Source organism: Petaurus breviceps, unplaced genomic scaffold, assembly GCF_028583685.1.
Source record: "Petaurus breviceps papuanus isolate PSGF00001 unplaced genomic scaffold, PetGlider_PUasm1.0 187, whole genome shotgun sequence".
NCBI lineage: Eukaryota > Metazoa > Chordata > Mammalia > Diprotodontia > Petauridae > Petaurus > Petaurus breviceps.
In genome coordinates this window covers 12,500,981-12,527,528 of record NW_027185799.1, presented here as the reverse complement: position 1 = coordinate 12,527,528, position 26,548 = coordinate 12,500,981, and the positions used below count along the sequence as shown (strand labels likewise).

At 33.2% G+C, this 26,548-nt stretch overlaps 1 protein-coding gene across 1 annotated transcript in view; it reads left to right on the top strand.

Annotated features, from left to right (window-relative positions):
• CNTLN (centlein) overlaps positions 1-26,548 on the top strand; it is a 492,075-nt gene that overhangs the window by 243,992 nt on the left and 221,535 nt on the right. The window contains exons 10-12 of the mRNA XM_069090553.1: positions 9,646-9,819; positions 11,976-12,101; positions 25,810-25,931. Coding sequence (XP_068946654.1) covers positions 9,646-9,819; positions 11,976-12,101; positions 25,810-25,931 — 422 coding nt within the window. The remainder of the gene's footprint in view (positions 1-9,645; positions 9,820-11,975; positions 12,102-25,809; positions 25,932-26,548) is intronic.

The window sequence follows — 26,548 nt, the reverse complement described above, 5'->3', positions numbered from 1 at the left end:
AATCTTTCATTTGCATGTCATGGGTTAAGTGTTTGTTATGTCTTAGGTCAATTCTTGTGATAAGTAAAATTCCCTTGTCACCTCTCTGATGGGAGTATAAATCAGTGTTGTTAGCTCTGGTATATTATAAATCATAGAATAAACATTACATGCAAAGGAAGGGGTTAATAAGGTGTGGAATATGATTTTTGCCTTTGCTAACCAGAATGTTCACATTTTATTGCTCCTTGAAGTTAGACTGTACCACATAGGGACTTTCTCTTCTTAATAGTGTCAATAAGATAGACATCATTTTACTGAATAATGTGTACCAGGCAATTTTTTTTCTAAAGAAATCACTGAGACAGATTTACTATTCATAGTAAAATTTCATCTTTATGTGTATAAATTAAACTTAATATTTTGAAGAAAAACATTTTTTCCGTACTAAATGTAATTTTGCAAGCTAAAAGATTTTTAAGTTCAAATAAGTGAAGAGTATATAAATACTATTAATAGTATATAAATACTATTATTACAAATTGCAACTTAAATTAGTTTGATTTTATCCCTATGCCAAGTTAACATTAATTGATAATATAACCTGAAATTTTGTACCATAAATAGTTATTACTGAAGAACATATTTAAACATAGTCTAAGTTAATATGCATCATTAATAGAGATTTGTGGTGAAAGTACCCTGCTTTATCATGTATCATTTTTTTGTTTTAATTAAAAATAATATATGTTTTTCTTTTTTAGTGGAATTTATTATTGTCAAGCTTCATCTGATACAAAGGATTCTTTATGTATTCAGTTAGATTGAATTGAATTTTCAAAATATGAAATAGTGACCCTTTTTAATAGTCATAATTATATTCTTTCATTCTTTCTAGCCTTTAACTTTGCCACTTATTTGGAACTGAGATGTTATAGGATTTAGAAGCCTTCTATGATGTAGGTGTACAACCTAACCTAAATTTTAATCTAAATGTAATTATTAATTAAAAAAGAAAAATTAAAAACATACTAAAAATTACTGAAAAAATATTATCTGATGTATACCTAAAAATATGATATCTATACTAAAAATTATTGTAACCAGTTATGCTTTATTCATATCTATTAGGTAGTTATTCAGAATTAAGTCAATTTAATTGATCAATATATAAACAGTTTTCAAAAGTGAAATTACAAACTATAAATAATAACATGAAAATATTTTCCAGATCACTTAAATTAAGAGAAATTACAATTAACACTACTTTGGAGGTTTTATTTTGCATTTCAAATTAGCAAAAATGACAAAAATCCAGAATCAGTTAATGTTAGAGGGACTGTGGGAAGACAGGTGTACTAACATTACACTGCTGGTGTTTCCACATTCTGAATATCAATTTAAAATAATTCAAGAAAAGTGGTTAAAGTTTGACTTGATGTTTCCACGTCTGGGTTTATGTCCCAAGGAAATTAAAGACAGAAACAAAGGTCTAATATATATCAAATATTCATAGTGACATTCTTTGTCGTAGAAAAAAAAGTGGAAATAAAGTGGGTGTATATAAAAATTATGACCTGAAAATAATGAAATATTATCGTTTACTGAAGAGTACTGATTATAAGGAATTCAGAAAAAATGTGGAAAGATCTGTATAAACTAATGGTGGGTAAAATAAGTAGAATCAAAAGCAAAAATAAAACCAAGGGTAGGAACCGAACCTACAATTTCCTTGATATAAGGAAACCTTGATGAGGAAAATCCTGCCAGTGCAGTTCACCAGTTCTTTACAATTTACAGTCTTAGAAATTTGCCTGGAACACTGCAAAGGTCATACTTAGCCAAGGTCACACAATCATACCAGATATAGGATATTTTGAATCCAGGGCAGATCTTTCTGACTCTAAAGTGGACTCATTATGCCATCACTTCAAAAATGTATTTAAATAACTTTAAGGAAGTTAAATTCTAAGGTTAATGAAAAAAATGGAAAATCCAAAGAAGAAAATAGAGAACAGATAATGAATCAGATCATCTTTCTTATGATAATGAAGTAGGGGACTATTAATTAGTTCAGAATGTTATGCTATACTTTGTTAGATGCCATCACTGAATGAGGTGTCTTTTAGTAGTTACTTTTTGTCATAAGGGAGAGTTTATTCAAGGGGACAGTGAGCTTTGTTTTTCTCTGATATAAAAATAAAATATATTTTTAAAACCTCTAAAAAAATTAATAGCTGTAAACTTGAATCATATGATTTTATTTAAGTAAAGGAGTTGAAGATTATCTAGTCTAATCTACCAATTAACAAAAAAGAAAACAACATAAAAAAGCCACATAACATAAGATATTGATTCTTTGTGTTAATCTTTTCATTTATATATTATATTATCATGTAACTAGATAATATTTAATGTTGCCAAAATATATTACATTATCTATTATATAACTAGATAATATTTAATGTTGCCAAAGCATATTGTCATACAACTATAATATTTACAGTATTATAAGTGAAATATGTCATAAAGAATTAGTTTTTTAAAAAATTTATGGTATGGCTAGATGGCGCAGTGAATAGAGCACCGGCCCTTGAGTCAGGAGGACCTGGGTTCAAATGCAGCTTCAGACACTTAACACTTAGTAGCTGTGTGATCTTGGGCAAGTCGCTTAACCCCAATTTCCCTGCCTCCCCCCAAAAAAGGCAAGAAAAATAATTATTCATTAATTAAATTAATAATTCCTGTTAAATTAATAGGAAGAACACTATAGGTTTCTCTATTTTAGGATCATAGCTATAGAGCTGAAAAGGACCTCAGAGATCATCTAGTCAAACCCCTTCTTTTTAAAGATAAGAAAATGAATCCAGGGAGATTGAGTGAGCCATGTGACTCATCCATGGTTTCATGGGTAGTAGCAGAGGTGATGTTTAATCCTAGTTCCTCTGACTCTGAAACAAGTGTATAGACAATCCTGTTCCATGTCTAGTTTTCCTTAATAGATATTCTAGAGCTAGAAATAGATTATGAGTCATTGGGCATAATAAAAAACTAAAAATTTTTCTGTATAAATGATGACAAATATGTTTATTTCATGTCTTGGGCTTTTGATAAAATGAAATTTTGTACATTTTCTTTATCACATTAACTTTCAGATCATCTTTCTCTTCATGGCTTAACATAATATGCCCATTTTCTATAACTGATCTGAAGACAGAGACAAGGCTTGGGTTACTTTGATAACTGGAAGGAGCAGTAGTTTTATTTTTATTGTTATTTCACTTACCCAGAATACAATTCATCTATGCCTTTTCATCCTGTTCTCATATATCTTCCAAGGAGGTTTAGGGAGTGGTATCCTACTACATGACTACAAGTCTGCCTTTTTTTCTGTTAGTGTCCCAGAGATACTAATATACCAGTTGGATCATTCTCATTTATCTCATTCTCATTTTTATTATATAATGAACATTTCTTTTCAGGCCATGCATATCTCTTATAATAGCTTTTATACTGCCTCAGCATCATTGTTAATAGCATGCTATTGCCTACTTAAAACCCACAAGTTTCTAGCTTTTTGTTGTCCTTCTGATTGCATATAATTCTAATTTTTCTGATGTCATGGTATTATATGATTCAGTGCCATGTAACATTAACTATGAAAAAAATTATGTTAAAGGAAAGTGATTTTATAGTTACAAATTGTATGGAATCTTTCAAAGTACTCCACTATTTCCAAAATAATCCTAGTCTTCTACTGATTAATTCTGAAACTATGTTAGTATCCATTTGCAATATTTGGCCTGCCCTCTGCTGCCTTGATGCTTTTATTTAATTTTAATTTTTCCCATGCCAGTCTCTTCTAGGCTGATGAATCCCATCTCTGCCTGTGGAAATTTCTCCTTTTCTTCCAGGATCCACTCAGATTGTTACCTGCTTCATAATGCTTTCCCTGATTCCTTGGCTCCTCCTTTTTTACCTGAAAATTATTTCCCTCCCCTTTAAATTTCTTTAAACTTAAAAAAAGTCTTTTAGTATGACCTTAACAAACAATAATGTGAACATTTCATTATGCACAGAACAATAGAAAAGAAAATGGCATATGAAACTGAATTATATACAATTTATTTTTGTGCATATTGCATTTAACATGGTAATATAAAAATTGTTCAGTGTGTTTGTATCCTCTTTTGAACTTATTTCTTCTCTATTCTGTGTATTTTTTTAAATGTTTCCTAGATGCCCTTGTTTCATTGTATTACTCTAACTACCCACTAATTCCACCTCCTCCCTGAAATAAAAGTACTCCCTTACAGTAAATTGGCATAATAAAAAAATCAGTACTTTCTTATTTAAATTTCTTAGAAGAGTTATCTTTTGCAATTTTCATATTCTTCCTTACATTACAGTTTTGTGTAATCCCATCTTAAGAGTAATGATTATATTTGATTTAATCTTATTGATCTTTATAACTTTTTTCTCCCTGGATTTTTGTGACTACTTTTTCCTTGTTTTCTGATCTAATCTAAGGTTCTGATTTGGGCCCTTTTCTATTTTCTTTTTATATGCTATTTCTCTGAGTGACCCCATCAGATCTGATGGGACAGATGACTGTCAGATCTGTAATCCATCTCAAATCTTTCTCCTGAGATCCAGTCCTATATCAACAACTGCCTGTTGGATGTTTCAAACTGTATACCCCTTAAACACAGTATTTTCCTGACAGAATTCTTTTTCATTCCTCCAAAATATTAATTTCTTTTTTGAATTTCTGTGGAAATACCACCATTCTTCCCATCTCCCAGGTTCAGTACCTTGATGTTATCCTGAACTTTCCTTACTTAGTTAACTCCAGTGGCATTATTATGGATTTGCCTGGAAAATGCACTGGGCTTGATAGCATGGTACAATGTCTCCTGTAAATGAAGCATTCAAAAACTTTGCCATTGACTGTAAATCTATCTTTCATTGAGACTTTTTTTACAGAACTGTCATGAAAAACATCTTCATGTGTGGTGATCTGAATTGTTAGGATCTGGATTTGGATCCTGGATTTTTCACATATTAATAATTTGTGTTACTTTGGACAAGGCTCAACTTCTCCAGGTCTCAAAATGAGGCAATTGGAGTAGATGATCTCTTAGTTTCCTTCTAGCTTAAAATACTTTGGTCCTGTAACCTGGTCCTGTGAAGGTTCCTGTAGAAAATTTCCTATGAAAATCTGCCCCATTCCTCCTCTTGTTTATATCAAAGTTGTTCTCAGTGCTTGCTGAGATAATTAATATATAAGCTGCATGAACTTGCGACAACAGGAATATTGGTTAGTACTTGTTAATTCTTTTCTTTTCACTTTTTCTTTTTTACAGTGAAAATACCCATTTGTGATTTTTTCTATTCTCAGGTCAAGCTAAGACAGCAAAAATTTATTGTTGTTCTTATAGTTTTCGTTGTGTCTGAAAATTCATGACCCCATTTGGAGTTTTCTTGGCAAAGATACTTGAGCGAATTACCATTTCCTTCTTCAGCTTATTTTACAGGTGAAAAAACTGAGGCAAACAGGATTAAATGACCTGCCCACGGTCATACAGCCACTAAGTGTCTGAGGCCATATTTGAACTCAGTAAGAAAGGTCTTTCTGACTCCAGGTCCAACACTCTATCCACTGAACCATCTAGATGGCCTAGCATTTATTAAGCATCTGCTACATGCCAGAAACTAAGCTAAGCACTAGAGATACAAAGAAAGGCAAAAACAGTCCTTTTTCTTCAAGAGCTCAAGGTATAAGAACAAGAAAACATACAAATAGTTATGTCCAAACAAGATATATACATATAGGAAAAATTGGAGATAATTTCAGATATGGAAGAACCTAACATTAAAAGGGATAAAGAAAGACTTAAGTCTTTCCCTCCATGAGATAATTTTGACTGATTTTAAATTGGAATTATCTCTAATCTTTTGTGTGTACTTTGACATCATAAGCAGTTCTTCCAGTCACTTACTTTTTATAAGCAGTTTTTATTCCATCATGGTTATGAAAAACAAATAAAGGGATTCTATTATTGTTGTCAATGGGAATATAGAGCTCTGTAAAAAATTCTAGTAGATCTATTCCATTTTGCATCTATTTGTTGTTCTCTTTATAATTCATCTAAACTGTTTTTGTAAAATTTGTCTTAGCTTTATCTTATGCAAAACTCCCCACAGAATTATTATTTTTGTCAACTGCTTCTTATTGTTTTATGATTCAGTACTAATTTTAATCTTTTACTACGCTTTTCTGTAGTGTTTTACAAATGACATTGCATTCTAAACCAGTGTTTGAATTTGATTTGTATCTGTTTGGCAAGGACATTAAGCATTTAGTGGCTAAGATGTAATTTGTGGGATCTTTGCATCTCCTCTTTATTGTGACAATGTTTGTAATTGGTTAAGCTTCTCCGGAATTTATAATAGAAATGTCTTTACATTTTCAGTTGATAGCTTGTTTCAGTGGCTTGAACTGGAGCTGCTATAATCACACACAATAACTTCCTCATTTTCATTCATTCTTTTAGTTAAATGTTTACTTGGACCTTTGTTCTGGCTGATTAATCATATGACTTGCAAAACATACAGCTAATTGCGAAATGGCTACTATGTCATTACTTATTTTCATCCAGTCTGTTCTAATGGACTCTATTTCATTTTTTATGCCATCCATCACTTGTCACATCTTGTGTTTGCTTACTATCTTTTTGATAAAATTAATACTATAAAAGTATAGTTTATGTTTTCTTTATATTAAGAAAAAAAGTACTGAGTAATGGTAAAGTCTTTGACTTCCTTCATTTCTTATGCCTTTGTTACCAGATAACCTAGGTTTTTGGCTCTTTAGGAGAAAATGCAATGATTCATTCAGAATTTTTGTTCTAAATATGTTGTGATTATACATATGAACATTTAAGCTTGTTTAATCATCCTGTTTTTCAATTTTGAGATTTCTTTACTGAGGTCTTTAGAATAAGATGCTGCCTAAATACATAATTCTCGGTTTTTTCATATGACAGTGCCTACTGGTACATTAAAAAATCCCCAAACTTCTTAATCAGTATTTGTGTTTTCTCATGTTGTCACATCTACATCATTACTTCAGTGGATCTTTGATATCGTCAAGGTAGGTACTTGCATTGTGAACCATAATCCTATGCAATTCTTTTTATCCTATGCAATTCTTGTCCACACTGTGCTATAAATACCCTATAGGAGGATTTATTGATAGGCTGCAGTTCTTCCTCTGGGTCAGGGGTTTCTAATCTTTTTTGTGTCGTAGATACCTCTTTCATTCTGATAAAGCCTATGGATCCTTTCTCAGAATAAAATTTTAAAATGAACAAAATAAAATACATAGGAATATAAAGAAAACAAGTTACATTGAAATGTAATTATCAAAATATTTTTAAAGAAGTTCAAGGACCTCATATTAAGAACTCTTGGATTTTTTTTTTTACCGTGGAAGGACACCAGTATAGCATTTGGGCTTTCTTGACCATGTATGATTTATTATTTGCTTTTTAATATTTGAATAACCTATGCTTATATCATATGAGTATTTCTTCCACCAAGGAAGTTTGGAAACCCTCCAGGTCTTAGTAGACTTTCTTTGTGAATTACTCTGCTTAAAAAAAAATCATTTTTCAGTGTCCACTCTATTGATGAGTCTTTCTGTACTTTATGAGGATGGTCTTTGCATGACAGAACTATAGTCCATTCCCAGCTAGTGCTTAAAACCTTTACAGATTTGCAAATTCTGCCAGTGCCTGTATCTCAGTGGCATAACCTAGGGTCACTTATATGCCTTGATGAAATCTCAGAGGAGGCTTTAGTGTAGGAATTAAAAGCTTTTTATTTGAATGAAATTGTATCTTAAATTTAGAAAATCACTATATATAATATATTTTATATTTTAATAATTATAATTTATATTATGAAAAGTTTTATTTTTCCAATTTTATTACGAGTTTTTTTATGACTCAGGAAAAGTCATTTCAAATTTATTTGCTAACATAATGAGGATATAAACACTCTGTAGATCATGATCTGTTGGGAAGATGTTAAATGTCAAATAAGGTCAACATAGAAAAAATGTTTTTAGAAATAAATTTGTTTAGCTTGGCAAACCAGCAAGTAGAGAAATATTTGCAAACCCAGTATGTGGTATTTGAAAATCCATGAATAAGGAATATAGAGATTTGCATGAGTTGAGTAGAATGGAGAAAATAATTTAGAAAAGTTAGTGGGAGAAAAGTGTCAAAAGGCTTTGAATGTCAAGGACTTTGTAATGTGATATATAAAACAAATTAGGAATAAAGTCATAACTGGTGAAATTTTCATAACAAGGTATGAATAATAGGAATAGTGACTAGACTTGTGATTTCATTGGTATCAGAATCCTAGATGAGGAAACTCCCATTACCAATGAAAGTTGTTCCCTTTTTGTTATTGTTGTTAGAGAGTTGCCTAGAGTACAGATAGGTTGAATTACCTAGGTTCACACAGCCAATATATGTCAGAGATAGCTCTTATTGGTTCTGAGACCAGCTCTTTCCACTATAAAACATTGCCTCTTACATAAATAACATTTAGAGAAAAATGGCTACTAAATTAGAAGACCATCATAATGGAAACAGATATGCTGGTATCCTAGAGAGATTAAGACTCTACTAACAATGTAAATCATAAATGGTTTCATAAGAGATGATCTCATAGAATATGGAGTATTTTATCAACAAAGTAAGGAATAAATTATATTTTTCATTAGTGACCTAAAAGGAATTAAACATTTTATTTCAGGGTCCTTAAGAACATAAATTGAGAATGATGGAATACCTCAAACCTTTAATTAAATGCAATTTTATGAATATTGGATCCCTAATGACAATAGGAGAATCAAGAGATAAGGGTTTATTTCCTTGCAAGGAGCAAAATTTTTGTTTAGTTAATCTTTTTTGTTTTCTGTGATCAGTCAGTAAATATGTTGTGAGATAGAAATGTCAATGGAAAATATTGAAATAGCATATGTTTCTGGATTTTATTGATCTCAAATATATCTGTTTGAGAATGTACTAAGCATCAACAGGTTTCCTGTAAAAAATTTTTTTCAAAGATTTATATTGTTAAGATTTGAGGCTTATAAGTATTTTATTTGACAGAAAAAATAAATGTTAAAATAATGCCCATGAGTACAGTATTTCACTAAAAATAATTTTACAATATATTATAGAGAAACAAGCTTTTGGTTTATTTTTCTGAATTTATATTCTTTTTATGCTTGTGATTCATAAGAATGGTAAATGGTACATGAGATATTTTGTAGAAAATTCTTATATTCTAAATCATGAATTTGAAATTGAAATAATTTGTAAATGATTTTCTGTTTGTATGGATAATGCAAATATGTTTTTCACTTGATTTTTCCTCCTGTATTTGCAAATCTTTTTAATGTTATTAGTTATGAAACTATTTACTCAGACCTTAGGTTATTTGAGAAAATGTTGCATTTGGAATATTAGATTTTTGTTTAATCCTTGACCCTAATTGGGAAAATGGGTTGTTAGTAAGGAGAGTCTTCGTTTATACTGATGTGATTATTATTTTAAAATAACTTGATATCTATTATTTTTATAGGAATTTCAAGAACCATCCTTATGTAGTCTAGAAACCTTAATGGTGTCACAGCAGTCTGAAATTGACTTTTTACAGGAGAAATTGAAAATAGCAAATTTTAAACTGTCAGAGAAAAGTTCTTCTACCAGTATTCACATGGGAAGCATCATCTCGGGAACTGGAAGAATACATGAGGTAGAGAAGTTTTACTGTAGTATATATGTCATGCTTATTTCAGTCAAACAGTTTTTCCTGGGGGAAAAAACTCCACAAAACAAATTTTTATTTATTACTTCTTATTTTAAAAGCTTATTAAAAGGAATTATTTTCTAAAGACTAATTAAAATAACCATCAGTTTGAAGTAGGAAGTTTTACTTTGTCAAAACATGATTCATAAATTACAGAGGATCATTTATTTATACATTTAAAATTAATATTTATCAGGTTCCATATAATTTATTGAAGACCTGTATGTTTATCTTGCCCTAAAGTTGGACATACATTTTGTTGATATTAAAAATCAGTAGTAGATGTAATGCTGATCAAGCTTAACACATTAATTTCAACTGTTGAAGACTTTTGATCTCGAGATAAGACTCAGGACAGTCATCAGTCTTAAAAGTCTTACATTTCAAAACAACTAATCTTTAATTTAGAGATCATATTTTACATCTGAAAAGTCGTATAATATGCGGATATAGAGTTGGCCCTATAGTCAGGAAGTCTTGGGTGCAAGCCTAGCATTTGGCACATACTTGTTGTGAGATAGTAGATAAGTCTTTTAACCACTCACTCAGCATCCCAGGAAATAGAATATTAGGTTGTTGAATAGTTGCTGATCTGTATTGGTAGAAGGCTTTTTCTTCCAGGGAATTTCCTACACAAATCAAATTACAGCTTCCCTCTACCTCCTCACCCTATTTACACACATAGTAAAATAATGTTGAGTCATTTCCTCTTCATCACTGGTACAAAGTGAAACCCCTCTGTATTGTAATTAATGAAGAAATTTAGAGATTTAGAATAGCATAATTACTCATGTAAAAATGTTCCTCTTTGTTTTCCTTTTCAAGTAATCATTGCATGTGCTGGCATTACCTCAAAGATAATTAGAAACCTTTATCTAATTAAAATATCAGCATAAAATCTTACTTTGTAAAAATGTTGTCTCTGCATCAGTTAATAAAACCATTTTTTCTCCTCAAAATAAGGAGTTTCAAAATGCTTCTCTTCAAGTTTTGTATTGCTTAATTATTTTAATCGAAGTATATTGCTTTGATAATGTTATAATATTTTTTAGAAAAGCAATGAGATTAAGGTGCTTATAAATAACAGATATTTTCTGCTTTTAGCACTTGGTAATTTGTCTTATAAGTTAAGTAAAAATCTTGATAATAGTTACTAAAGATTACACCCTGAGATGTAAAGTGGCATTTTATTTTCTTACTCTAAAATAACCTGTAGTTTTTAGAGAAAAGGTTTATTTGACATAACCGTAATATTAGGTTTTTGCTATATTCTGAATTTAGACAAGTACATAATGATAAAATAGATTTAAATGAAAAAATTATAAAACTCTGAATTAACATTTATAGGTCTTAATGTTAGCTTATTGGTAAGTTACTGAAGTTGAAAAAAATACCTCTGGACAGTTGATTATTCCTCATAAAAATTTAGAAAATAAGAGGGAATATAGTGAATGGAACTTTATTTCTTTTTTTCATGAGGACATGAAGTATGAACAAGATGCTGCCCAGCTTAATAGTGGTGCTTTCACATATTCCTTCTCCAGATTGCTATATGAAGCTGTACATAATATAAACACATATTCTTGTCTCTAGTTAGCCACATTATAGTTAATGACCATATGGTCATTATGGTATAAGATGTACTGTCTGTTGTATTTATATTCCTCAAGCATATTGTTCCTTCAACTTCACAGTGTGTTAAACTATTTCAAAGGGAAAAAAAATCCTTTCCCTCTTGTTTCTGGTTGTCCTATCAAGTGTAACCTTGGACCCTTATAGAGCAATTAGACCAGCCTCCATCCCCTCCTTTGTAATGAGGTTTCTTGCATTTCTGAGTCTATAACCCTTTAGTCTTCCCTAATGGGACATCATTATTCTGAAAGAAACAATGTAAATGTAAATGAATATTCTCATTAACGAGTCACAGAGAAACCTTTAGCGGTAGCACTGTGGTAATTCTGCTTGTTATTTCTCTGGTATTCCATGCAGGATTTTTTTATAATTCATTATTAGTATTCAAAATTACTTGTTCTTTAATTTTGCATGTCTTTCATAATCCAGTGTTCCAACTAGTTCAACCATGTCCTTGTTTTATTCTCGAGGAACCACCTGTGAAACGTTCAAGGTCTCTGTCCCCAAAGAGGTGTTTGAAAGACTCGGAGGACCTGAAGAAGCTTAAAGCTGCCGAAAGGAAGATTGAAAACTTAGAGAAGACACTGCAGCTAAAGGTGAACGTTAAAATAAATCTCTTTAGTGTTAACCTTGCAGAGATAAAGATATACCAAAGCAAATATACACTTTGCAAAATATTGCATTTATATCTTATTATGTATTTGAATTACTGAGAGAAAAATGTAGGTACTTGGTTTTATTTTTAAGAGTTCTAAGGACCATACGGTAAAGAAAATGCTAGATGCTACTAAAAATGAATGTAGACTTTCCACTTTTTGTATTATGTGAGAAAGTTTTGGTGGGAAATATTTTTGTTTCTAATTTCTTGGATATAGACATAGTGTTTATACTGAATAAAAGTAATTCTGTATATGATATATGTATATATACACACACATATATACATACACACATATATTCATAAATATACAAACACGTTTATATATGCATACTTTTGTGTGTATGCACACATATACATATAAATTACTTATAGATGGAGAATATACATAAACATATATGTGCATGCATCTATATATATATATCTCTTCTTCCTCAATTGGTGTAGTTTATAAACCCTTTCTCATTTAATGGATAGGCTTTAAAAACTGCTGTGCAGTAGAAAAATTCAGTACCCCTCAACCAACTTGGTGACAAATCTCCCCTAATTAAGATGGTACTCAAATCATACAATCCCCATGGTCATACTCAAATCTTTACTGGCTTGGTAGAAACTGCTAGAATTTGTACTCCACTGCCATCAGCACTGAGGAGGCAGGGTCAATATCAACTCACAGTGAAGTGTTGGAATAAGACTTGTAGAAAGTTTAAAAAAGTTATATTGAAAACATGTAAAAATGAAAATTTATTGACCACATTTACAGAGAATTAGGAAAAGAGATTTGGAGGTCAAAAGAATCTTCAATGTCATCTAGTCCAACTTTATATTACAGATAAAGAAACTGGTCATGAGTTTCCTAGGCTTAGTCAGTATAGGTATAGATAGGCTCTAGGTCCTCTGACTAAATACACTGCTTTTTCTGTTACACTAGGCTGCCTCCCTCATGGTTTGGTTTCATTTCAATTAAGCTGTAGAGGTAATTATTTAATAGAAATTCAAGCAAGTAGAATTTCCTTTCTTTTGCCATTACAAACTCTTCATATATTTCAAAATGTATTATATTTGAATAAGTGCATTTTTGTTTTGTTAGAATTAGGCAATAGATCTATTACTGAGGAGACTGAGGCTAACTTGGAAGTTTTGAACTTCAGTAGGGCTAGAGTCAATTGGATCTCTTACTAAATCTTACATCACCAAAATATTGAGCCCCCGGGAATTGGGAACTATCAGCTAGCGTAAGGAAGTGTGTATCAGACCAGGTCAGAAATGGAGCACTCACCCAAATGGGATCATGCCTGTGAGTAGCCACTGTAATTCCAGCCTACATAAAATAAAGATACCCAATTTTGTTTTTGTTTTCTTTTTTAAGGAAAGAAAAAAAAAAGAATCTGGCATAATCAGCCCCCTTTTGAGACATTCTCTAAGATATGCTTGTTGAATTCCCTTTCTTACAGGAAATAATTACTCATACATCTTGGGCTTATTTCTTATCCTTATATTTAGGACATTTTTGGAAGAAGGGTAATGATTTAGCTCAGTGGAACTGAGTGCCACCTTCTTTTTTTTTCTTTACTTTTACCTATAAACTAGAAACTAATGTCCTCTTGAATAGTTGAATGTTAAGTAATTTTTTTATGATATTATGTAGAAGGTGTTTGGTACTACAGAAGATTTGAATCTCTTCTATTCAGAACTTAATATTTGAATGAGGTAAAAAAAAACTATTTGATTTTGTACTTCATTGATTTCATAAATTTTCAGAAAAACATGCCTACCTACATATTATTATATCATTCAACGATTAAGTATTACTTTGTCATGAAACAGCCTGTATGTGATACTACTTAAGTAAACTGTATTAATTCAGAATGAAGCTAACTGTTCTACAAGGACATTATGACTTAGGGGGTATTCCTATTTAAATGTATATCACTACTCAGTTTGTGAACAATGCATGATGCTTGTAGGTTTCCTGCCAAACAGAATTTTCCAAGTATTTCTCTTGTTTTAGTTTGGTTGTACAATTTTTGATACCTTGAAGAATTTAATAAAGTAGTCATTTTCCTTCTTCTTGGAGTCTTTAAATTGCTGCTTTTGCCCTTAAACTATGGAAGTGTTTCACACCCAATTGTCCTTCTGGAAATCTGAGCTCAAACTATTTATTCTAGACTGAAGGCTGAATAGGAACTCAAGTAGAATTTCAGTCAATTGTCTTCATCTCTCCCTTTTTTTTGAAGCCCGCATTCCCATCATGTTTTCCCCATATGATTTGTATGAAGAATGACATTGTGGAATAAAGGAAGGTAATAGAAAGAGTACTGAATTTGGACGTAGAGAAACTAAGTTTAAGACCTGTATATAACCTTAGGAAAGTCACTTAAACTCCCTAGGTTGAAGTTACTTTGTCTATAAAATTAAGGTGTTTAGAAAAAATTTTGATAAGCAAGATAACATCCACAGCCCTTTCCAAGATCACTGACTTAGAGGTTGTTCTGGGTGCTAAGTGACAAACTAGTGAAGCAAATCATTCTCAGACCTAGCAAGGTTTCTTTTAGGTCAGGTACTGGTTTTAAAAACCTTTTTGAGGAGTGTTTTATACACACACACACGTGCACACATGTGTGCATGCACACACACATATCACCAGCACTTAGCACGGAGCCTGACTCATAGTAGGTGCTTAATAAAAGCTAGTTGACTGACTGGTGAAAGAGAATTATCACCAATGATGGCCTGATGACAATAATAATATGTGTATATGTCTGTGTGTATATATTGGCCATAGTAACTCATGACATTATCTACTGTGAAAGAGAAAGGCTGTGATCTATTCTGGGAGCACCCTAATCACAGAACTCTTGAACAATTGAAGCAGGCTCTTAGAGGAGTCAAAAGTATATTGAGATATCACAGAATCACAGAATTTTAGAGTTGGAGGAGAGCTCATTAGTCCCACTCCCCTCACCCCCATAGCATTAAAAAGAATCATCTCTGGGGCAGCTAGGTGATGCAGTGAATAGAGCACCAACTCTGGAGTCAGGAGGACCTGAGTTCAAATGCGACCTCAGACACTTAACTCTTATTAGCTGTGTGACCTTGGGCAAGTCTCTTAACCCCAACTGCCCTGCCTTCCCCCCTCCAAAAACAAACAAAAAATACCAGAACAAACAGAAAAAGAATCATCACTACAACATAACCCACAAGTTGTCTTCCAGACTCTGCATGCAGACTACTAGTAAGGGTAAACCAATTATTTCCTCCAGAGTCAGTCCATTCTGTTTTGGAATATCTCTAATTATTAAAAAGTTTTTCCTCATCTTAAAATTGTTCCTTTTCAACTTTTATCTTTTTCCTTCTGATGCTGACTTGTAGGAGCAAATAAAACATTTCTAATTTTTTTTTAAACTAAAAGCTAATGTTTTTCTAATTTCTAACACTTTTTCCATACAACAGCTCTTCAGAGACTTGAAGACAGTTATTGTTCCCCTTCTGAGTCTTCTCTTCTCCAGGCAAAACCTCCTGTGTAATTTCATATGATCCTCCTATGGTATAAATATAGAACTCTTTGTTGTCGTCTTTGTCATCATCATTGTCATCATCATCATCATCATCTTGATTTCTTTTTCTTCCCCATTTTTATACTTTGAGTTCTTTTAATGTATTTTTTTAAACATTACAAATATTTGCAGATTACTCCCACTTCCTTAGAGGTCTCTTGTAGCAAAGTAAAACAGGTAAGTAAAACTAATATACAGTGAGCTCTTGAATGTTCATGCCGCATTCCACATCTGTGGAATACCTACCCCTCTTCTCTATTTTTAAAAATTAACAGAAATCTAGTTTCTCTCCCTCCTATCTCTCAAATTCCCATTGGGGGAAAAAAGAAAAATAAGGTTTCTTGTAACAAATACACATAGTCAAGCAATACAAATTGTTTCAGTACACAAATATAGATAGATAGATAGAGAAATATTTGTGTGTTTATCATTCCACAACCCTAAATCCATTGCCTCTCTGTCATGGATAGCTTGTTTCCTCATTAGTCGTCTGGAATCATTAATGGCCTTTTAATTGATCTTAGCTCTTAGAGCTTTTAAAGTTGTTTGTACAGTGTTATTGTTGTATGAATTGCAATTGTCCTCTGGTTCTGTTCATTTCATTCTTCATTGTTTACAAAATCCTTAAAATTCTTCATTTTTATAATATTGATATTATGGTATGTGTCGTTCTTATATTTTAAAAGTCTTAACTTATTTCTATAGAAATGGTAACACTTGACAACACATTGTATTTGTGAATTGAGTTCAGGTGAGAAATGACACAGAAGTTATGAATCTTGGTGACTGGGAGTGATGGTGGTACCCTTCAATATTATAGGGAAGTTTGGAAAAAGGGAGAGCTTTGAGAGACAATATGGTGAGTTCTGTTTTGGACCTCTTCAGTTTCAGATATGTACAGGGCATCCAAATCAAAATGTTCAATAGATAGCTGATGATGTGAGCCTGGGAGTCAGGAGAGAATAAGATTGGGCTGGATAAATAGATGGGAATCATCTGCATAAATACGATAATTGAATCCATGAATGCTGATTAAGAACACCAAGTGAGATAATATAGAGGGAAAAAGAGAGGACACAGTCTTGGGGCACACCCATGTTGATATGGCCTTAAAGAAGGTAAAAGAAACTGAAAATGATCAGACATGGAGGAGGAAAACCAGGAGAGAATGGTGTCAAGAAAGAATATCCAAAAAAGGGTGAATGAATGACAGTGTCAAAGGTTGCAGAGAAGTCGAATTATTAGAATGGAGAAAAGGCCATTTGATTTGGTAATTTTAGAGAGAGTAATTTCAGTTAAATGATGAGGTCTGAAGATAGACCACAAAAGGTATATAGGGGAAATGGGGCACCAATTATAGACAGCTTTTTAAAGGAGTTTGGCCATAAAACAGGGGAGAGACATAGGATGATAACTAGCAGGCATGGTTAGATCAAATGAAGAAATTTTAAAGGTTCTAGAAACATGGTCATATTTGTAAGGGACCAGGAAAGTAGTCAGTAGACAGAGATCAAAGATTAATGAGAGCGTGGAGTTGATATGGCAATCTACTTGAAGACAGAATGGAATGGGATCAAACATGCATTTTGAGGGTTTTGCTTTGGCAAGGAGAAAGATCACTTCTCCATATGAGTCAGGGGTGAAGGAAGAAATAGTGGAGGAAGACATCTGAGTGATATGCCATGAAGAGGAAGGGGGAAAGAAGGAACTTTTGGCATTTGACCTCAGATTTTTCAATTAAATGTGAGGTGCCACCCCTAGTTGAGAAGTTGATGAGGAGGGGTGCCATGGGAGGCTTGAAGACAGTTGAAAAAATTTAGAATAGCCACTGTAGTGAGTCAGTGATTTGTTTAGGGATGTATAAAGGCCTTGATGCAGTAAAGACACTGTTGAGATTATGTAACATAAATTTGTAGTTTACTCAGCAGAGCTTATTATTTTCTTCAGCTCCATTCAACAGCACATGTATAGAAGTGAAGGAAGTAGATGTTGGGAGTAATTCAAGGTTTGGAATTGGCAGGGCAGTAGGATAAAAGGAGAAGGTCTTTATGTCTCATGAGTAGTGTAGACCTGAACTGATTCACCATGTGGTTTAGATAAGGCAAGATTGAGGATGAAGAGCAGGATTAAGAATCATAAAGCAGAGGGGAAAAGGGAATGAAAATAGATGTTCTGATAGCCCTTTGGGATATCATGAACATGTAAATGGAACATTTGTGACTGATGGAAAGGTTGAAGGTATGACCATCTCTGTTTGTAGTTGAAGTGGAGTGAAGGAATAGGTCATGGAAATTGAATAGATTGAGGAGCTGCAAATTGAAGCTCCTCTATAATGAGGAGAAGAGTTCAGATAGAGAATAAGACTATGGGCCAGGCACAGAACTCAATGAGATAGTATTAAGATTTTCTTCTTGTAGATAACGGTCACTAGAATCTTAACTGGGCGATAAGTTTGGATTGGGGGCAGATAGGTGGCACAGTGGATAGAGTGCCGAGACTGTAGTCAGGAAGACTCTTCTTGCTGAGTTAAAATCTGGCTTCAGACCCTTATAAACTGTGTGATCCTGGACAGATCATTCAACTCTGTCTCAGTTTCCTCATCTGTTAAATGAGCTGGAGAAGGAAATGGCAAACCAGTATCTTTTCCAAGAAAACTACAAATGGAATCACAAGTTCCACAAACTGAAAACTACTAGACAACAATTTTTTTGGATTGAATGAACTTCAAAAGAGAGGTTATTGAGTGATAGTAGTGGGAACAGAGTCAAGAAGTGTTAACAAGGAACATCTCCACAGTGACTGGTGAGTTACAAGTATAACTGAAATTCAACCAGTCCTGGATAGGGAAGCCAGAGATGTAGTATTATCAGGAGGGAGCCAGTTCTTAATGAGTGCTGGAGAATAGCAGAATGAGAAAGGAAAAGGTTTTAGATGAAAGCAAGTTTGTTAGCTGTACAGAAGGCATTCCAGAGTGCACAAGGAAGGGGTGAGTAAATCTGTAGTGGGACATTGGTGTGAGGTGGGAGAGTAGGTTGAAGAAGAGAGTCAATTACAGGTGGAGAGTGGGATTTGTATATCAATGATACAGTATTACCAAAGAAAAAAGATAAGAAGACAGAATAATTATAGATAGAACCATATACCTTTTTTCTTATCTCCCTAAAATATTTTTCGTTTATTTCTTTTTATTCTGAACTGGAGGGAGAGAGAGAAAAAGAGAGAGGGAGAGGATGAGAACGAAGGTGAGGGAGAGGGAGAAGGAGGAAGGGAGAGAAAAATGAGAACATTTCCATAAACATAGTGGAACACAAAAAAAGAGTATATATAAAATTACAAATTTCTCTTTTATACCCCTTATAAAAGCATATAATAAATTCTGAATTCTATTTTCAAAACTGTCATGCTTATCACCTTATTAAAATGTGAGTACAACATCATCATACAGCAATCTTCCAATTGTTCAAATAAATTTACTTCTCTGTTTTTCTTGATTTGTGGTTGTATTTCAAAGTTCCTTTTCTGGTCTGGTCTTTTCATGAGAAATGCTTGAAAGTCTACTGTTCCATTGGAGGGGTTCAATTTTCCCCCTTTGGGATTATAACCAGCTCTATAGAATAAGTTATTCTTGGTTGTAAGCCTATCTTTTTTGTCTTTTAGAATGATTTCTTTCACGATCTCCTCTGGTTTTTAGTAGGAGCTACCAGGTCTCATGTGATCCTAACTGTGTTTGAGATATTTTCTTCGAGATCTTTGTAGATTTTTTTCTTTTCAAAGGGAGATGCCTTTTCATATCTCTTCTTTGGGTCTAAATTTGATCATTATAATTTTATGTCATTCAGTTTTGATCAGTTTGTTATTGTTTTTTCTATTTACATTGCCTTAGTCATTGTGTATGTTACTTTCCTGGTTCTACTTAGCAGTGCATCAGTTCATGCAAGCCTTTACCACATGTCTTTTAGTTGCTTTCTTTATATCACTCCAAATTGTTTTCCTGAATAGTTGGTCAGCTCTACCACCATGTTTTTCAGTGTTTATTATTCTGCCTCTCTTGTCATCTTTACCAAGTTTCTGGACATAAGGTGAAACCTCTGAGTTGTCTCATTGGCATTTATCTCAATATGAATAAATTTATGGAAAATTATTACTAAAAACCTATTACAGTTGAAGAACTGTATTAATCACTAGTGATTCCAGTAAAAAGACCTCAAGGAGATTCCAGGGAAGCTCCCTTCTCCAAAGGCAGAAACAACACACCTAGGGTAATGTTGGTGAGGGAGAGCTATTTGGTTCAGAAAGTTACAAGACTGGTGAGTGGGGCTGCAGGGGGAGTAGATTAACACAATGCATCTAAGAGTCATGACAGAGTTGATATGATCATGGTTCATGGTTTAAAGCATGGGCCCTGGAATCAGGAGGACACGAGTTCAAATCTAGCCTCAGGCACTTAACACTTATTAGCCATGTGACCTTATGCAAGCCACTTAACCCCAATTGCTCTGCCCTCCTCCCTCCAAAAAAAAAAAAAAAGCAAAATTTTGTATGTACAAAAATTTTTCAGTTTTGTGTAGTCAAAAATATTTTTTTAAACCTCTTTTCCTTGGTTGGGAGAATTAGGTGGTGCAGTGCCAGGCTTAGAATCAGAAAGGCTCATCTTCATGAGTTTAAATCTGGCCTCATAAACTTATTACCTTTGTGACCCTGGGAAAGTCACTTAACATTGTTTGCCTCGATTTCCTCAGCTGTAAAATGAACTAGAGAAAGAAATGGCAAACCACTCCAGTATATTTGCCAAGAAAATCTCAGATGGAGTGATGAAGAGTCAAACATGACTGAAACAACGGAACAAAAACAATCCCTCCCTTGGTTAAGAATTCACCCCTTAGCCATGACAGGGGGAGGTGCTGGATCCTTCCTATAGAACTTTTCACATTTGGTTATATTGTGGTATATAAGATAAGATCTCAGTTAATGAGAATGTAAGCACCTGCTATGTTCCAGGCACTGTGGTAAGCACTGGAAATACAAAGAAAGACAAAAGACAGTCACCACCCTTAAAAGTTCACAGTCAATGGGGGAGAAAACAGGACAAGAACTTGGTACAAAAACCGCATGTATATATGTGTGTGTCTATATATAAAGACACATACATATATGCATAAATATGTATTTATACCCACAGACGTATATGTGTGTATACACACACACACACACACATACATATAATTAACAGAGAAAGTGCTGCCTGCAATAAGGGGGATCAGAAAAGGCTTCTCATAGCAGATGTGATTTTAGCAGACTTGATTGAGACCTTGGAAACCGGGATCCAGAGATGAGGAGGGAAAGAATTCTAGGTATAGGGAATAGCCAACAAAAACTCTTGGGGTCGGGAGATGATATGTCTTATGTGATGAACAGCAAGGAAGACAGTGTCACTGAATTGCAGTGAGTGAAGGAGGAGTAAGGCAAAAGAAAACCAGAAAGGTAAATTGTGGGCCAGTTTGTGAATGCCGAGCAGGAATTTTATTTGATCCTGAAGGTGATAGGGAGCCAAAGTTTATTGAATAGTGGGGTGACATCAGTTCATCCTTCATTTGACACATAAGTGATGGATAGACTGTAGTTGGGAAATACTTAAGACAGGGAGAGAAACCAAAAAGCCAAAGAGCTTTGTCTCAACTCAGTTTTTGCAAGACTACTTGTCAGTGTTCATAGAAATTCCTGTCAGGAAAGAGTTCTTTCCTATGTAATCCATGTTTAGGGGATTATTGGACCTTTGGGTTATTAAATTCAGTTGTTTCTGATTCTTTTTTTTTTTTTGGAGGGAGGAAAGGCAGGGCAATTGGGGTTAAGTGACTTGCCCCAGGTCACATAGCTAGTAAGTGTCAAGTGTCTGAGTCTGGACTCAGGTCCTTCTGACTCCAGGGCTAGTGCTCTATTCACTGTGTTACCTAGCTGCCCTTTTTCTGATTGTTTCCTGTCCAGTCTATTCCATTGGTCTACTTTTCTGGTTTTTTTTTTTTAAAATAAGTAACAAAAGATTTTGATGATTCCTACTCTATAATACAAAATACCCTCTAAAGCTTTCTGCAGTTTTAAACTTAAAGCTTAAAAAAACTATTAGTTTTAATAACTTAAAAGTAAGACATTTGGGGCGCCTTGCATGCTATGAGGTCTGGCAATACTATTCTTTTTTATTACTACTTTGTTTCATTGTTTCCATTTTCTCATTATTATTATTTAAAACTGGAGAGGCAACATGTCCAAGTGTGTAGAAAGGTAACCTAGAAGTCAAAAAGACCTGGGTTCAAGTTCTTCTGACATATACAAGTCAAAGTGATACTGGGCAATCTACTTAACTGCTGTGTACTCTGTATATAAGACTTTATGTCGCATAGAAAAAGCTTATCTACATTGGTAGAGTGAATTTCCTTTTCCAGAGTTCTATGAACTAATGAAATCACTGTTCTCGTGTCTATTCCTATACTTATTTTAAACTACCCTACAAATTTAAAATGAAGGTAACAGTTTCATTTTGAACATTGTAAAATGAGGCCCATTAAGGTATAGTGGACTTGAAACCACATATTATAAACTTTAGCCCATTACTTTTTCTACTAGATCAGGGGTTGGCACGTTGTGGCACAAGGGCCAAATCTCTCCCTGTTTTTGTACAATCTGTAATCTAAGAATGATTTTTTATGTTACTATACAATAAAATTATTGATATTTTAAAATACAATAAAGTATATTCTAAAAAATACAATAAAAATGTAAGAACCATTCTTAGCTTGTGAGCTATCCAGAAAAAGGTCTGCTGACCCTTGTACTTAACAATTCTTTGTTAAAAAAACACTCCATACTACCCAAGTAACATACCATGTGAAGTCCTCTGACTTTAGTTTGTCTTCTTTTTCTAATAACATTTAGTCAAAGAGCATTGGTAAATTTCATTCTTATACTCTTTTCATGTAACAACTCTTGTGTTAATTGTACCTCGGCCAATGCACTATATACACCTCACTTTCAATAACTATTTAAAATAATTGAATGTAATCTCCTCCCAAAAACATTCCCAAGATAATTTAGTACAGTTTTTGTATGATGTTGAAATAAAAATTTCATAAATTTATTTGACTGTTGACATGAAGGAGGGAAGGGCAGTAATTTGACACTGTTACTGTTACTAAGAAAAGAGAACACTGTTGATCATATCCAACTCAGGAATCATATATCGATACTATTACTACAAAATGATTATTGGACTCTAAAGAATTACCTCTTGACTTGAACCTTTGGAAGAAGTTGACATTTCTTTCTAGTTACAAGTTCACATTGGGAGGCAGTGCTTGAGAATTATATGGTCAAATTTTGTGGTATTTGGAGGCAGCTATGTGGGCAGTGAATAGAGCATTAGTATAGGAGTCAGGAGATCTGAGTTCAGATCCACTCTCAAATACTTCCTTATTGTGTGCTGTTGGGCATGTCACTTAAACTCTGTCTGCCTCAGTTTTCCATTCAAATCTAGTATTTTCATGTAAAATACCTGGAAGTCCTCTATTTCATTAAAGATACATTTTTTCCCCTTGAAGGATTATCCTCAATTTTGCCAGGTAAGTTCTTTTTGGCTGTAAGTCTCTATTTTTGCTTTCTAGAATAGAGTATATTAATTTATAATGGTGGTTGTTAAATCTCGTGTGATCTTGACTCTGGCTCCTTAGTACTTGAATTCTGTCTTTCTATTTGCTTTCAATTTTTTTTTCTTTGATCTGGAAACTTTGGATTTTAATTATAATGTTCCTAAGAGTTTTCAGTTTGTGGTTTCTTTTGGAAGGTAAATGATATTTCCTTTCTATTTCAAATTTGTCCTCTGGTTATAAGAAGTCTAAAGTTTTTATGATTTCTTGAATTATAATCTTTTTTTTTTTTCATTTGTGGCTTTCAAAAAGTAATCCAGTGACGTTTGAAGTGTTCTCACCTTGTTTTGTTTTTCTGATCCTATTTTCAGTTGGTTTTGCTATGAGATAGCTTACATTTTCTTCTATTTTTCAGTTAATTGATATTGTTTTAATATTTCTTACTGTGTCCTGGAGTCATAAGCTACTGCTTGCTCCATTCTGGTTTTTAGGGTGTTTGCTGCTTCATTAAAGTTTTGTACCTCTTTTTCCCCCCAAGCTGTATAATAATTCCTTCAAATTCTTTGATACCTCTCATTTTTTTCCCACTAGTGTTCTCATTTCATATATAAAACTTTTAAAACTCCTTCTAAAGCTCTTGTTTCATTGCTTTCAGGACTTCTATTTAAATTTTTGTTTTTCCTTAAAGTTTTGTTTGTAGAACGAGTCATTCTCTTCTGGATTTGTGTTGGAAGCATCTCTATCACCATAATAGATTTTAAATGTTTTATCCATTTTTGTTTGTTTACTACTTTTCTCAGTGTTTTTCCTGACTGTATTTTGTGTTGGGTCTAGGCTCTGTGCACTTCTGGAAGAACTGTCTGGGTTAGTCCTGCTACTATTTTTTGGGAGGTGTCCAAGGGCTGGATAACCACAAGAATAGCTCAGGTTACAGAACTGCAAACTTTCAGTGCTCCCAAAGTGATCTGACTTTGGGCAAATTTAATTACTGCTGAGTGATCAGAGCTCTGCAAAAGCCCTGCTTGTTCAGAGTGACAGAACTGCAGGGTCCTCTTTGGTCTGAGATGTCTGCCCTGGTCATTCTCCTACTGGCTTCAGTCATCTCTGACCTGGAAATGGTAACTGACAATGCTGCCAGTTGTCACATATTCCCTCACTCTGAGTTCTCCATGCCCTGGAATTGGTCTGGTACCTCTTCCTGCCACTGAATATAGCCTCTGTTCTCTTTTAGTTCCTGGGTGCTGATGTGCTCTTCAGGGTTCTCTCCTGGTTGGACCCCATTCCCAGTATCCACAGACCTTGCTTCACTTTACACTGGTGAAGGCTGGAAAGATGACTCCCTGTGACTTTTTCTTGGATTTCCCGATCAGTCTTCAGCCTAGTACATGTTTTTAGATCTATTTGTGGAAATTTAACTGTACTTGATTCTACTACTTTGCCATTTTTTCTCTGCCTCTTCCAACACATTTAATCTCAATATCTAAAACTGAACTCACTGTCTTCCTACCTAAATCCTCCCTCTTCCAAACTTTACTGTTTCCGTCAAAAATACCATTATCTTTTCCAGCTTCTTTGGTTCATAATCTTGATGTTATTTTAGATAGCTAATGAGTTTCAAATTCATGACAACTCTATGCCTTTGCACTGACCTTTCCCCATTCCTGGCATTTAGTCTCTCTTTACTTCCACTTCTTATAGGTCTTTTGTCTTTGAAAGACAATTCAGGCCACTTCTACATCTTGATCTTCTTAACCATTAGTGCCTTCTTCCCAAATGACCTTGTATTTAACTACTTTTGTATTTATTAACTTTACAGTTAATTAACTGTACAGTTATACTGCATGTATTTTTATATGTAGTTGTCTTTCTCGTTGAGTATAAGCTCATTGTGAGTAGGTTGTTTTGTTATATCTACTTGTATCTCTTACACCTAGCACAGTGCCTAGAAACTAGTAGGCACTTAATAAGTACTTTCTAATTGATGGATTTCTTGTGAAGAGGTAAACTACCTTTGTTGAATTTTCTAGTTTACAATAGTCTGGCCTTTAATCAATAGACTGAAGAATTGGGCTTATTTGTTTGTAATAAGAAAGAATATTGTCTCAGGCTCTCTAGTACTTACAAATTCTTAAGAAAAAATAGAAAAATATCCTGTAACATAACTAATTACATCTTGGTTTTAATTCAAAGACTTTAAACATTTTAGTAGCAGATTCTTATAACTATTTAAAACATGATGGATGGCTTAATAACCTACAAAATTTATTAAATAGCAAACTAGTTCTGTTAACCTGATGAGAACAATTCTCATTCTTCTACTTCAGTTAAATAAAGGTACATTTATAATTATTTAATAATTTGTATTAAATTACAACTTGGTTATGCTGCTTTTATTTGAAACATAATATTAATATCTTTAACCAGACGCTTGTGTTTAATTCTTTGTGTTCTATAGATCCAAGAAAATGATGAGCTAAGAGATGCCCATGAAAAACGCAAAGAAAGGCTGCAGATGTTACAGACCAACTACAGAGCAGTAAAAGAGCAATTAAAACAGTTGGAAGAAAACTATGGCAAGTGAGTTACATAGCTCATAAAAAATATCTCCCCTAAATATTAAATGGAATACAGCAGCATTTTAAGTGTTCTTGGTGGATTTTGTAAAATTATTTGATGAAAATTTTTTCATATGAATCTAAGTAGGTAACATGGAGTTTGACAAACTACATATGCCAACCTTTAGTATCTTGAAATTGTATTGATGCTACTTAACAGTTGAAAATTATTTATTTATTTTACCTTTTAGTATCTCTGTAGATTTAATTAAAATATATAATTTTAAATTAATAGCACATTATAGATGATTGAATATTTACTTTTATAACAATGCTTGTTCGATAAAAATAAAAATTCACAACTTTAAAATATAAAGATGAGGCATATATGATCTGGAACTTACAGTTAACAGTTTTCAATTTTGTTTAACATAGAATGTGTTGAAAATCTTAAAAATCCATTGGTTTGTTCTATAGCTATCTGAATGAATTGTTGGTCTCCGTTCAATTGCTATGAACAGGTGTTCAAATCTCAGTTAGTAGTAAGTGGCTCCCTTGTTAACAGTATCAACAGAGGGCAAAGGACTGAATGAGCACAGAAAATGTAGTATATAGTCTCTTCTTTGGTGAGAGATCCTT